Source organism: Limulus polyphemus, unplaced genomic scaffold, assembly GCF_000517525.1.
Source record: "Limulus polyphemus unplaced genomic scaffold, Limulus_polyphemus-2.1.2 Scaffold1477, whole genome shotgun sequence".
Taxonomy (NCBI): Eukaryota; Metazoa; Arthropoda; class Merostomata; order Xiphosura; family Limulidae; genus Limulus; species Limulus polyphemus.
The window spans coordinates 165,351-181,301 of NW_013667087.1; the positions used below are offsets into that span (position 1 = coordinate 165,351).

General features: G+C 30.6%; 1 protein-coding gene across 4 annotated transcripts in view; it reads left to right on the top strand.

Moving 5' to 3' along the window:
* Positions 1-1,241: 1,241 nt before the first annotated feature.
* The window catches only part of LOC106463768 (protoheme IX farnesyltransferase, mitochondrial-like), a 19,362-nt gene continuing 4,652 nt past the window's right edge, over positions 1,242-15,951 (top strand). For 3 of the 4 annotated variants that reach the window (XR_002611549.1, XR_002611550.1, XR_002611551.1), the window contains exons 1-6: positions 1,242-1,401; positions 2,169-2,820; positions 3,790-3,914; positions 10,991-11,061; positions 13,662-13,894; positions 14,504-15,823. Coding sequence is in view for 1 of the 4 variants with exons in the window: in XM_022391358.1 (XP_022247066.1) it covers positions 1,303-1,401; positions 2,169-2,820; positions 3,790-3,914; positions 10,991-11,061; positions 13,662-13,894; positions 14,504-14,922 (1,599 nt within the window). In the remaining 3 variants the exon portion in view is untranslated. Of the gene's footprint in view, positions 1,402-2,168; positions 2,821-3,789; positions 3,915-10,990; positions 11,062-13,661; positions 13,895-14,503; positions 15,933-15,951 lie in introns of those variants that run through there. The other variant, XM_022391358.1, reaches the window with a different exon arrangement.

Consider the following 15,951-nt stretch of genomic DNA (forward strand, 5'->3'; position numbering starts at 1 on the left):
TTATCCCTTGGAATATCATTTACAGGTTCTTAGCTGGAGATTCAAATTTGTGACCAAATATTATGACATCATCAATGTAGATCAAGCACTTACCCATTGAAGCCCCATTAGTGTATTCTCTGTTAGCCTTTCAAAAGCCAAGCATGTTACACAAGCTGAATGGCACGACAAACTATTGTGCTAAAAGTAGTCTTAGATCTGCTGTCATCATCAAGTTTGACTTGACAGAATCCAGATGCTAGATTCAACAAATTGAACCAATGGGCCCTTTCCAATGCGTCTAGACATTCATTTGTTTGTGTTACCACATTCACCCAGCTAAGTTCAGCACAGAACCTGGCTACACCTTTCTTCTTTCTTATTACTGGAGACAACCAAACATTCGATGAAGGCTGTATGATCCAGTTCATTAACATCTATTGTTCTTTAGTGCTAACTATATTTCTAGCACAGTGAAGTAGGTGCTTTAGTTGTTTACTCGGACAGGCATCGCCTGTATTTATGTGATGCTGTGTGATTGTTGTTTGATTTAGTTGACCATCTGGTCCCACAAATACTTCAGCATATTCAGTCAAAAAGTCACTGTGTTGTTGCAATTGCATTGGGTCTAGAATGTTTGCACAATTATCATCTATAGATCTCAGATTTGTTGCCAGTTGTGTATTCACTTTTGAACATGGCACAATGGATGCAACCCTAGCATACCCTTTGCTTACTGTGCCAATGACCTCTCCAGCTTGAAGCTGGATAACTAATCATTCATAATTGCTGATCATCCCTGGACTTTATCTCTCCTCAAACTGATAACTGCTTGAGTTAATGCTGGTTGTTCTCTGGTTAGAAAACAGCTTATTTCCTGTGTGGGCTCTATAACAATGTTACACAACATCAAGATGCTATACTTTGGCTAGTAAACTATGGAACATTATCTGTGTAAATAGGGATGCTGTGACTTCCTCTTCTACATAAACTTGGGAAATCCACTTTTCCTGGGTCTAGTCCAGCTGACTGGATAATGTCCCAGTATTTGGCCAGTGAAACTTTTCCTTTTTTATTGAGAAACAGATAAATATGTGAATGAATTTGAAGGTTTATTGATGTTAGAAAATATATAATTTTTCAACTCATATTTTAGCATGGCAACATCTCAAAATATATATATATATGAATTAGGACTTGCCACCATAAACTCCATAACAATCCACCATAATGTAGTTTCCTTTCTATTTTTATTCAGGGCATGATGAGAGCAGTGGAATGAAACTATTATACTTAAGTCAGTAGGAAGTTGAGAAGAAGACAATGCTTTTCATGACAACTGCTCGCATCCGATCATACATTGTCAAAACTCGTGGATGTGTACAATATTATAAGTTCGTTAGAGTTGCAGGATTAAAGCAGGTATGGGTTAAAATATGCATTATATTTTTGTCAAGTAAGAACATTTTAAACTTTTGATTTTAAATGAAAATAGGTGTAATTTGCATTAGTGAACTTCTAATGACTGATAAACAAAACCATGTTTCAAAGGTGTATTTAGCTACTAGATTTATGCAAAAAGAGAAATGTCATATATGTGTACATCTGCAGTTTCACTAAGCAAAGTCTGTATTTTACAAAAATTATTAATTGACGTTGCTGCCTGATAGTTGCATTTAACTTTCCAATAATTGTATACCTCGATATACTTTTGTGTACATAACTATCTAATTGTTGAAAATGTTTATGATTTTAAATGTTCTGCTGTATCTATCAAAATGGGTGTAAGCCATCATCTAGTCACTTACGTATGTGACAACAAAGTTCTGTACTTCTGACTTAGATAACATCCATTTTAGAAGATATTCTTATGTAATCAGGATCTCTACTTTTTACTGTACTTTTGTTCCGAAAGGTTTAAAGTGTTTCTGCTTACATTCTCTTGTAAGGAACAATAAGTACAACTTTTTCAGCCTTTGTGACTTAAATGAGAAAATAATTGCTTACTGAAACAGTATTTATATTATACTAGCTATTTACAGGAATGCAATTGAGTATAATAGAACACACTATCATTGGTGTAAAAGCAATTTTAAGTCAAATCTGTAGTGATTATTGTTTTTGTCATAATTTTAGAGCATTATGTAAAAGTTGTATGCTGTTATGTTACTAATATGATTTGTTTACAGCACGCAACAAAATTTCCTTTGAATGAAGTGAATAGCCCCAAAAAATCGGGAGTTTCTGTTGCTGCTGCTACCCATCCTCATTCAGTGAATCTAAGAGATAAAAGCTTGGCTCCATGGGAAATATACAAGTCATCAGTATCAAGGAAATCTCATCTGGAGATTCACAATCCAACAATTTTTACAGTAGGAACTTCTGATGAAGAAAAGCTTCTGTCAGGTGACTGCAGTAAAGATTATGAGGTTGAACACAGTGAAATATCTTCATATGAAAAATCTGTTGAAACGATTGAGGCTCCTGTACTTTTTGTGCCTTATGCCAAAAAAATAATCGACTTAAAAAATGAGATATACAAGCAAAAGAGCTTGTACTACTATTTACACTTAAAACATGATGAAACACTGATTAGTGTTTCAAACAAAAATTCTCATGAAGAATTTAATGGTAATTCACAACAAAAATATGGAGTTATAGATGGTTTATTACCAAAAAATGGTGAAGAGATTGAACTACCAAAAACTGAAAAAGGAGGAGGAAATGACATTCATTTGGTCAATGCTGTGAGTCCTACCCAACTTCAGTGGCATGAACAAGTTCTTCAAGTTTGTCTCCTACCAAGACATTACATGATGTTAAGCAAAATACGCTTAACTGGTAAGTAGAAGTAAATGTATTTGAATTGTTTTTACATTGTCAAACAAGAGGGATTCCTCAAGAGCTGCGATTAGGCAGGATTAGAGTAAATTAATCTACAAGACCTTTTTTCCTTTTTATTAGCTACACTTTTGTGCACCAGCAATACCAAGCATGGGGCATGCGTATACCAGATTCATTTTCATTACTCATCAGAATCTCTGTCAGCCTACCCTCAAATTGAAATTTTTTTAGGCAGGATTAGAGTAAATTAAACTATGAGACCTTGGGCATGGTAAAATACATCAATCGAAAGGGTTTGACTTTCTGAGTCCAAAACTGTAATTAGATTTCAAATTGGTCAAGAGATGATGGAGCTATGAGCTAAAAGTTTGTACTTGAAAAAACAAAAGTCAGAGCTGTTCTGTGAGCCACTATGCCGAGGCTAAAATATTTGTTTAGTTCATGATCATTAAAGAATAAAATGATTGCTAGTAGTACCTTTTTAAGCCTTCCATTAGTTCTAATAATTAGATCTAATTAATAATAAAAGCAATATCTAACATCTATTTAGGCTTCTTTCTTTTTTTGAGCTGAGAATTAATTAATTTATAGAATGTTCTAATGCTAACTAACTTAGCTTACAAGGTATCATATTAATCATTTTGATTTTTTATTGCGGGATCACCAATATATTTATTATCATTTCAGAATATTAATTTTATAAACTCAACAAAACTAGTTTGTTTGTCAATATATATAAATCAGGTTCGAAATCCTGTAAATTATTGATGTCTACAAAAAAAGTACATGGAAAAATTGTTTTTGTAAATTATTTTCTTGTACCATTGAATTAGGTATTCACACTAACATTTTCTGTTTTTCCTAAAAACAGAAAGGAATGTGAAATTAAAAACTGCTTTTGTGAATGACGAGTGTATTTTAAGTCTCTTGTCTCCTATTCTTCATGTATGATGAACCAATAAACAGCTCTGGTTGTAATGACAACTATGGTTGGATATGCCATGGCCCCTGCTCCTTTTGACCCTACAACCTTTATCTTTGCAACTTTTGGAACAGGGCTGACATCATGTGCTGCAAATGCCATCAATCAGGTATTTAAAACTTCCTTATGCAACTTTTTCTCTCAAGGTAGAGCTGGGCAATTTATGTTATTTGCTAATAGATTAATTGATGGGCTCATTAATCAATAACATTCAATTGATCAATTTGGACAGAGTTACCTCCTCCTAAGGTGGCCATTCTGAAGTAAAAAAAAAAGTTGTACCAACTTCAAGAGTTTGTTATTCTAATATGATATTAATATTCCTATTTTCCAATAGTTTTGTTTGTTTTTTAAGTAATTTTTGAATTACCCTTCATTTAATATGCTAGATAACTTCTTGTACTTTATATTTACACATTTTGGGTAAAGAAATTATATTGGTAAAAACGTTTGGCATAATTTTTTAAAAAGATAATCTGGACATTTCCTATTTGATGAATCACTAATGTTCACTAGGAATGAAATGGCCACATAGTCACCATTTTGTTTGTTTTTAAGATATACAGAAATCCCTCTTTGATCTTGTGTAAATCAAATAAATTTATAATCAAACAACTAAATATGTTTCACTATCAGTGATAATGATGGTAATCAGGGCCGGCACCAGATTATTTTGCACCCTAGGCAAGGCCAGCTACTTGCACCCCCCCCCAAAAAAAAACAAATTGCCAACTTCGATTTTTAAGAACAGATGTTTTGTAGAAAAAATAAAAAGCACAAAACTTTTATAATGTTTTTTCTTAAAACAACTAGTTTGTATAAAACTGTGACCCTTAAAGGTCAGTACTGTGCCCCCTCTGAGGTGTGCACCCTAGGTGGCTGACTAGTTGGCCTAATGGTAGCGCCGGCCCTGATGATAATGTTTTTATGTGAAACATATCACAATTGGAATTAGTAATAATTAGCCAATTTGTTTATGTCTGACCAAATAAGATAAGCAGAAAGATTACAATAAATAAAAATTTGAGTCATCAGAATATTTTGTTGTCACTTATTGTATTCACTAAACTTACCTGATTTAATGATGATTTGATTTGGTATACATAATAAAAATAAACCCTCATGTTTAGAACCATAGTAACTCAAAAGACACCATCACTCTGAGGTGCCAAGATACCTTAAACTAAACCATTAGGCAATCTTTAGTCATGTGACTTCTTTGTTTTATACTATGTATGAATATAAATATATATATATATATATATTGTCTAGGTAAACTACTTGTAGCTGACAAAAACCAATTGCAAACATTGTACATTTGTAACTGAATTAAACTTGTAATAAAGTTGTTTTTTTTATATCCATTCAACTTTTCTCTAAACTTTATAAACTTGCCTTATCTCAAGTTATCTGATATCTTTCTTTTTGAAGAAAATTTCTTTAGCTCTCAAACATATATATATATATATAATACACAAACACTCCAAATTCACAAACAAAAATGTTTATGTGACAGTCTTATCCTTGCTTTATTCAGTAATATTTGAACTTTATAGCTGTTTTCAAATCTGTGTTTCATTAATAAGTAAATGATCAAACCACTTTATGTGACATCATATAAAGGTTAAGCAGAAAAAAGACAAGGAAAATGCTTGAAAATAAAAAATGAATATTATACTCTCAAGGGGTGATAGGTTCTTAGCAAAAATTGTTTATTTTGGATGGGCAGAAAATTTGAAAATTATTAAGTGCATTGTTTTTAGGCAAAACTCCTTAGAGCTGTGGAGAAATGAAAATTTAAACATTTTAAAATTATTCTTCATGAATTACACTAAATAAATGTTAAAATGACAAAATATCAATTTTAAAACATTTTGGAGGTATAATTGTTGAAATAGTGTATATTGATTTAAACATTTGTGATAAAAAATGTAAAATGTAGTGGAAATCCTGTTTTTATGTACAATTACTTAGGAGTAAGTTATCTTGTTAGTTCTAAACTGTTGTGAATAAAAATGTATCATACATGCAAAGTGTTACAAAACTTGTAACAAGCTGAAAATAATACATTTGATAGCATTCTGTGAGTTTCTTCCTACAAATTTACATAAGACTACTGTACTAAAATTACGGAATTTTTGTTGATGAAAATAAACATGTTATTTTCATTGCTAGAAATATAAGTATTTTTCAAAACATGCAAAAATGAATATATGAGTTTTGATCAAGAATACTTGATTATAAATCGTAAAAAGTACTAAATATAACAGCTGCTAGTGACATTACTAGTTGTTGAAAAATTAATCAGTATTAGGCCTATTATATTTTTTAACACTGTATTCTTTATCTAGTCCCTTAGGGATTTTCAAGAATTCAAAAAGTGTATAGTAATAGTATTCCAACCACACACTGTTTCATCAGTATTAGGCCTATTATATTTTTTAACACTGTATTCTTTATCTAGTCCCTTAGGGATTTTCAAGAATTCAAAAAGTGTATAGTAATAGTATTCCAACCACACACTGTTTCATTTAATCCAGAGCCCATCAGGCCAGTTGAGGCACAGCTAACACAGTAGTGATTTAAACACTATTTATGTAAGCCATTTGTTACAACAATAATTGTTATGGTGTGAACACCTTTTTCCAGCTTGTGAAGCATAATTGTATTTAATTAATTATTTTCATAAGACAGTAGTATTAGGGTTATATTTTTTAATACTGCATTCTTTATTTATTCCCTTAGAGATTTTAAAGAATTAGAAGAATGTGTAATAATAGTGTTTCAACCACACTGTTTCACTCAATCCAGACCTCATCAGGCTAGTTGAGACATAACTAACACAGTAGTGGGTAGAACACTTTTTATGAAAGCCATTTGTTACAACAAACTTGAATTAATTGAAAATAATAATGAAAAATCATAATGGCAATATTTCAAATAGGGATAGTTGAAATAATTGAAAATAATAATAATCAGAGCAACTAATTGTGATTAGTGTATCATTTTCATGACTGTGGATTTAATCCTAATTTTGATTGGTTGATTATTTTTGTATTCAGAGCTGCCAATTTAATTAATATAATGAATTACCCATGAGAAGTAATTATGTGGATTAACATCACATAAGCTATTAAAATAATCAATCTTATGGTTAAATTTATTAATTACAATTAGTATATGTGATTATTACTGTTTTTTTAATATTATTCCAACAGTCACGACCTTCTCCAGAATTACATTCAAAATTTAATTATATTTACTATTAACTAATGTCAATAAACTTGGTATGAAAATGCAGTTTATAAGTCAAATTTTAGTAAAAGTTTTAATTTCTTAATTTAGAAAAAGGAAATAATTATATAAGTTCTCAATCTTCACTCTTCTGTGTCATATAATACTTCTTTACTCCGAATTTTCCATTTTAGATTTAATTTCTTCTTTTATATGGGTTTCAAAATACCCACCAACTAGATACATCAACTATAGATGTTTACAGGCTATAATTTATTATAAGAATCTTCCAACTTTCTTATTTTTGAGATATCAATAAATTTATTACATCAACCACAGGAACTCCTATCTTTTCATGCTTTTGTAATTACTTATTTACTCATACTTATTTGTCTATGGTACATGTTTATTATCAATAGAAAGGCCATTTTATTAGCATCAGAACAAGTAGCAGAATAAGTCATCTCGACTTTACATGGAGAATAAAATCCCTACATCACTGGCTTCCTTGCTGGCAAAACAAATAGAACCAGAACTTACAATCGTAAAATGTTACTCTATTGTAAAATAGTCATAAAAGTAGTATTCTAAAGTTAACTAAAGGAAAGATATAATGATGAAAGCTAAGATTCTGTTCAAACACTTAGCTTTTGATAGACAAAGTGGGGAAGCCAGTAATGTAGGGATTTTATTCTCCATGTAAAGTTGAGATGGCTTAGTCTTATATGTGTTCATTAACCAGATCAAGTGATATGTCCACTTCCATCCCTATCTTATTTTTAACAGAAGTATCTAAAATGGAAAAATTAAAAACTTGTTAGATTAGATAAGAAAACTTGAGTCATCAACTCGGGAGCAGTTACAATGTGCATGATGTAACCTGATCTTTTACTTACTTTGCTATAACATCTTGTAATTTACTGCTTTCGAAGGTGCTTGACATGGTTCAAAGAGCTGTAAAATAATTAAATTAGATGAAAGCAGTTGGGAAATGTTAAGAGCCCTAAAGCTTTTAAGATAAATTATTGTAATTATCTGTTAAAATCTGAAGTCATTCTAATACAAAAAAAGGTATTTTTGATTTGATTTCATATTTTTTCAACTTTTGCAACATGTAATGTTGCTACAGTTAGTATTAGCGTAGAGAAAATAAGAGAAAAAGTATAAAGTTGTACCATGAAGTTTTTAAGAACTAATGAAATATGAGAACTGTGAGATGAAGTTTTACAATAAAAAGGATAACAATGCTTAAGATGAACAAAATTGTTTATTTATAACAAAAGGGAACACAGATAAACATTTTGGAATTCTACAGATTCTGTCTTCAGTATCTAAAGCAGGAATGATGTAATTCTTTTATTCTGCTTTAGATACTGAAGGTGGAATCCATAGAATTCTGAAACGTTTATTTGTGTCCCCTTATTTTATAAATAATGTTTCTTCCAAACACATTAATTGCTTATGTGAGATGAAGTACTTTAGTCTAAGCATGAAAATCACCTTTCACTCAGACTGACTCAATATAAACTTCATAAATACACAGACAAATCTTTAGTAAATATACTTTATTAAAAACCAGATTTGTAATGTTTTCTAAAAGCTTGCCAAATTCATGAAGATATACACTTCAGATTAATAAGTATAGTTTCATGTTTACAAGGTTGGTCAAGATTGACCAAGCCTGTTATCCATAGGGTTAATTTATATCAGTTGTCTTGAAAATAATCAACTTATCAAAATTAATGTTTCCAATTTTTACTGTTTTTGATTATTCCAACAGTTAATTAACTAAAATTACAGTTAAGCTGATAATGGTCACAAAAATAATCAACTAATCAAAATTAGAATTTCTGATTATTACTATTTTTAACTGTTCCTACTATCCAAGTAATTGAAATATTGCTACCAAACATGTTTTTCCTGTTTTGATTATGGCAAAGCTACTAAAGTTGTCTTCTTCCACTCACACTGATTTTGAATTGCTTACTTGAGGGAAGACAATTGTCTAACAGTACCCACTTCCCCTCCCCATCTTTTTTTTTTTTTTTGTATGTTGTTGTTGTTGAACTGCTGGCTGGCTGCCACTGTACTGATCAATTTGTCAAATTTAATCATTTAATGGGCTGTCAATTAATTGATTAGCAAATACCACTAATTGCCAAACACTATTCATGGCATTAAGTAATCTAATCATAATTTTGATTAATAAAGTATTTTATTTGACATGAATTGATGTAACTGCTGCTCACTCATAGGTAATTGATTTAAGTGCCCAGCTCTATTTCAAAGCAAAAAAAGTAATATATACGAAGTTTATTTCATTTTGTTCTTTGTATGTCCATTTTATATTTTTCACATACGTCATCAAAGTTTTATATTTAATACTTTCCAGTTCAGAGGCAGTTTATTTCAACTTTTGTATTGTGTTAATAAAAACTAATAATTCACAAAAGTTATCATATCTGGTACACAGACACTTCAAGCATAATAATCATTGAACTTTTCTGAACCCAAGTTTAACATTTTGATTAAAAACAAGATTTATAATGAAACAAGAACCACTGCATGACATAACTATAAACTATAACGTTGGACAATAGTTGTCCTATAAATAGAAGTTTGTATTAATCATTTTGACATTTTTTTTTGCACAGCTATGTTATTTTTTTATATCTATTTCAATTCAACAACTATGTATATTTTTAACTGTCAACAAACACAGTCACAGGCTTAATGTAGTATGCACTGGTCCACTGTGTTGAAAGAAATTTTGCAGTAAAATATCTATCCTATATATAATTTATATTTGTGTAAGTATATTATTTTAGTATATCATATTTATAAAAACTTACCACTGTTCTCATTGTAGAAATTATGTATAGATTTTTCAAAAAGAGTTCTTTATAATCTCTAAACTTATGCTTTAGCAAATAATCAGTAATTTCTGATCAAAGCAAACTACCTACACATATAAGATATGAAAGTTAGCTTAGTAAATATGCAGCTAATTTAACATATCAGGTTAACTAGAAATATGGAATGTCATGAAGCAAAAGCTAATAATGATTAGAATGCGTTGATTAAATATTTTTGGCTGGTGTAACTCAAATAAATATTGTAACAAATCATTTATTCTCCACTAAGAATAACTAAAATGTTATTATCAGGATTCTTAAAAAACACAGATTATTTAGTAGAACTTTAATTAGCTAAACAGAACATACTCACAATTCAATAATTCCAAATCTGAACTTTTGCAAGCAACACAACCTAAAACAACCTAACTCAACACGATCTGGATACCAGAGAATAAGTTAGGAAAAACAACCAGAAAAAAAAAGAAAGAAACCTAAGATCATAAGTCACCACAAAATCTACTTGATGTTACAACACTTTCAAACTCTCATGAATTATAACTAGTAACACTTTGAAGCAATATCCAGTCTAAAATTCCACATTCTTGAGCATCTGGTTTATCAGTCTTCAGTTCTCTTTTTATTTTCTACCAGATAACAAGAGTTTAAATACAATATTGGCAAAATATCTGCTTAATGTACTGATTTAAATATGACCATAGTTATCATGACAAAGACCTCAGTGCTCTCTCTGTCAGTCATTTTGTCTCACTGTTAGAATAATGTTACAATTAATTATAACAGCTCAACTAAATAGTATATGAAATATAAAGAAAATAATGATTAATAAAAAATGACAGATTACATCTTGCAATTTCTCACAAAGTTCATTATGCTTAGGTGCTTAAATTAGTTCTAAATCCTTATACTAAGATAGTAATGTAAAATAATCCTCATAAATGTAAACTTTATACACATAAACACACAAGATGTGTAAAACTAATTTTTTGATTCATGTACTGTTACTGGTATGTTTGAGAATTCTGTATTTGTAAAGCTATATGTATACATATTTATGTTTAGATGCTTCTCTTAGTTTCTAGAAGTACCCTATGATTCTCAAATGGTTCGAACGAAGAATCGTGTCTTGGTGAAGGGGATTCTCACGTAAGACAATCTGTAATTTTTGAAGGAATTACATAGCTTACTTTAAATATTATTTTGCATATTCAACAAATGTTTATACATATTTTGAAAATGTGCAGTTTATTTTGCACTTACAATAATTTTTTAAACAGATATGGTGTCTGAAACATCAGATAATGTTAATCAACTTCTGAAATACTGAAAGCCTTTTCTTGTTGAGCTGCTTTCATACTGTCGAAAACAAAGTGACTCAAAGTTCTGAATGTTCTTGTCACAAAGCAGAGCATAAGTCATCTTACCTATATTTCTCCATTCTCCTAACTTCCACATGGCTTATTGCATATGCATCAGGAGGTCTTATATAAGCTCTTTTTTACTATCATAATTCAGATTTTCTTGTCAACAGTCATCCTCTTAAGTTTGTGTGCTCTCTTTCTTGTTTTAATTCTGATGTTCATGTCAATTCTAAGGCTAATAAGTTAATGCTTTTTCTCATGTTTCTATCAGTGATAGAAATCCTCCTCCTTTGCTGCTTTATTCCCACAGTCTTCCGCGAGCATGCAGGGGATTCTCATGGTTACATTGTCAGCCTTTATTGACCACCATATTTGGGCCATTTATGCCAAATCTTCTGTGGGTGTCTCTAGTTAGTATCAGGGTCTTATGGAAGCCAATGTGATTGGTCATCAACCCTCATTTTTATGAAAACAAACTGGTTTTTTGTATAGGCTTTTTTCACCTTTATCTGAGGAGTAGAATTTGCCAGCCAGCTGCAGTCCTGATGAAGCTTCTGCTAAACTAATTTCTTTTATTTGCTATGTATGTAACATATTAAATCTTAACCAATTTCTGTGACATCAGAAAGTTCTGATGGTTTGTTACAACATTTCATTATGGAATAATTTTCATTCTCATGACAGTTGGATTCATCTGATGCTTTTAGAAATAGATTATTTCCAAAGATTGCAATTGGCTTATCTTTTTTACTCCCCTGGTTTTTAACGGGGTCTTTTTTGTCTGTTCATTTGACATATCAAACTTTAGACCTTCAAATTGAGTTTTTGTTATTGGATCTTCCACGTGGCCTTCCACCCTGTTTTTCCATCAGTATTCTTACCTATGCTTTATATTTATGCTTATTATAAGACTTTCTTCTGGGTTTTTGTATTTCAGAGGTAAGTCTACCTGATTTAAATTTTACATTTTTAGGATTAAAATGAATTTCAAGCAAGTACTTACCCCTGAAATGCATTCCTACCCACCTTCCCATAACTGAATGATATGGAAGGTGGGAAACGGGAGAATTATGTGTAAATTGATATATGATCTTCTACATTATATCAAAGACATTCAGAGTCACATTGTTGTAGACAACAAAGGAGCAACTCAGCAAGGAAGGACTTTTAGTATATCAGAGGTAAGTTTATGTTTGAAGTTCTTTTTAATCCTAAGAATATAACAATTTTTCTATTCTTCCTTTAGAAATCACTAATAGAAAATTGGTATTTTTATCCACTACTTTTTGAACTCTTATTGACTATAAAATATATAACTGATAGGATTCAATGGTTTCCTAAAAGAAAAATCAGTATTTATTTGATAAGTGTAGTGTGGAAAATTATTCAGAACTGTGAAGACATTTAGCTTTTATTGTGTAACTTCTGTAATTGGACACTTGTGCATAAAGGAGATAATTCTAATATAATTATTATCTTTTGTACTTTGTGTAAAAAATAATTGAGGTCAATTATACGTTAAGAATTCATTTTATTTTATTCTTCAGATTATAATTGTTTTGCGTACAATAGTAGATAGAAAACTTATGCAACATAATAAGAATTATTTATTCACATTTGTTTTTAGATGTAAGAAGTATATGTTGATATCAGAGTTTCTTATGTATAAGCATGTTATTTTTAATATTTTGTGTTTTCACAGTAAACAAGGTTGGAGTATTGGTAACAGAGATTTCATTGTATACACAGAACTTTTACATTGCTTTACCCAATATTTTGTACTGTTTTCAATTTAAAAATGATGTATGCAAATTTCTGATCTCTGTCTTGTTCTTGAGTGATTGTTTTAGCTACATTTAGTACAGTAAAAGTACAATATAGCACAGTAAAAGTGAAACAGAACACCCAAATGAGTTGTTTTTTGGTCTAAAACTGTAAATGTTGTATTAATGTACATGAAACATCTTCAAAGAGATAAGATAGCTATATGGTTTGATTTTTGAAGACACTATTATCTGGACCTTGAGACTTCTATGTGATTCATTTAGTCACTCTTAATAGTATTTGCTTGATTTTGTTGATTCAGTTCATGCTTTCATTAGTAAGAGATATTGAAACAGAATAAAACAAGAACTTGCATACATATTATCTATAGAATCAATATAGATAATCATTTATATATTTGTATTATATAGATCTATATTTATGTAAATTTCTTATTCCTTGTATATAAACTGTTGGGATTAATTGTATATTAAGTCCTCCTCATGTTATAACTGTTTGACATGTAATTGTAGAGAATTCTATTTTGTAAAAATTCTTTAAAATTAAGAACTAAATACAATGATTATTGTTGATTGTATGATTCTTCTATATTTTGTCTAGCCCCCTACATGCTGTAACTTTTGCTGTAGTAAGTGCCACAACAGGATTGTCTGTTCTGTTCTTTGGGGTCAATAGCCTTACAGCAGGACTTGGTGCAGTCACTTTAGTGCTATACACCACAATATATACACCAATGAAACGGTGCAGTATTGCAAACACATGGGTTGGATCAGTGGTTGGTGCTATACCTCCCATGATGGGTTGGGCTGCATGTTCTGGTGTTTTAGATCCAGGTAAATGTTTGTAGTTGTAATCACTAGATTTAATTATATACCATTTTTGTATGTAATCTGCTATAATTCATTAAGTTTGTTGTTACAAGATTATCAAGATAAAAGCTTTAAATTGCAATTCTGATAATCAGTCTCATCAAACATTGTGTAGTTATTTAAGTAAAATGTGCTGGTTTTGCTGTACTATTTCACAAACTAATATTCAGTTACAAAATATATTAATAATGTCAAGTAGTTTCTTCTTTTACATTCCTTTTAAAAGCATGAAAACATGTCAGTATAGCATTTAGATATACAGTACAGACTCAGTTTTTACTATTTCTGTTACACTAACTTGTGTACCTAAAGAATGCCTTGATTTTTCTCTACATGATGAGTTCTACAGCAATTTAAAGGATATAATTGTTTGGCTGAAAAAACTTGTGATGACTAAAAATTTGCTAACATAACCATAAACATTCTCTGATAGTAAAACTGTCATGTTTCTTGCCTTTTTAACTGAAATTAATGATCAATGTGAACATTTTATTTTAACATAAAAGAGAAAATGTGCATATACAAGCGTACATTTTTCATTTACTAACATTCTCTCTCTCTTTTTTATTTCAGGAGCTTGGCTGCTGGCTGCTATACTGTACTCGTGGCAGTTTCCTCACTTCAATGCACTCTCTTGGAACCTACGACCTGATTATTCCCGTGCTGGGTATCGTATGATGTCAGTGACCGACCCTGGACTCTGCCAACGAACTGCTTTGAGATACAGCATAGGTATTGTTTTTCTATGCAGCACAGCACCTGTACTTGATCTAACTACATGGACTTTTGTGGTGGATTCTCTACCTCTGAATATCTATGTAGTGTATTGTGCTTGGAAGTTTTATACAGAATCAGACAGTGCCTCATCACGAAAACTCTTCCGTCTCAGCCTTATTCACTTACCTTTGTTAATGATGTTGATGCTTATTAGCAAGAAACATTCATCAGATAAAACTCTTCAAAAAGAAGAAAGTTCAATTACAAAGAGATAATAAAATGCAATAAAATAGTAAAATCAGAATTATTCTAAATTTATGCTAGTTCATAGAAAAAAATAGGAGTTAACGTGACGAACAAGTATCTGATGGCTTTAAATACAGTTTGTATAGAGAAAATTAGTGATTTTTGTTTTTAATGAAACTTTAAATGTGAAATGAAAAAAAAGTCTCTAAGTCATTTTCAATTATGGACCGTGAATGCTCAGTTCTATGGTGAAGATTTCTTGATATTTATGGCATGCCACAAACTTGTGATAGTTATAGTACCTATTCTAGTCAATATTTTGTGACAGAAATGATTCAAAAAAAGGTATGTTTTGTTCTAATCCAGGAATAGTAAGGTTAGTAAAAATGTTATACTGTATAGTTTCTTAGTAGAAATTGTCTAAGAATATTCAATTTCTACCCGGAAAAAACATGGCCATTTTTCTATTGTATTTTGCCTCAAAGCTATTACCTCATTACAAAGACATTGTATGCAAATACATTTATGCAATATTATGAAACAAAACACTGAAAAACATTATTCTTTGACTACTCTTTCAACTATCTATTGATGCTAATCAGATAGTGTGAGGAGTGGTTATAATAGGTACTAATGATCATGATAGATAACTAAGGACAACAGTGTGAACAACTGATTGGTGAAAACAATAAGTTACTAAGAACAACAAAATGATGAAGATGATAGATAATTAAGAACAGTGGTGAACATTATAAGTAACTAAGAACAATAGTGGTGAACATGATAAATAACTTATAACAACAGTAGCAAACATGGTAGACAACTGAGAACAACAGAGTAGTGAACATGACAGATAACTAAGAACAATGTGATGAACATGATAAATAAGAACAACAGTAGCGAATATGATAGTCAACTAAGAACAACAGAGTGGAAAGCACGATAAGTAACTAAGAACAACAGAAGCAAACACGTGGTAGATAACTGAGAACAACAGAGTGGTGAACGTGATAAATAACTAAGAACAACAGAGTAGTGAACATGACAGATAACTAAGA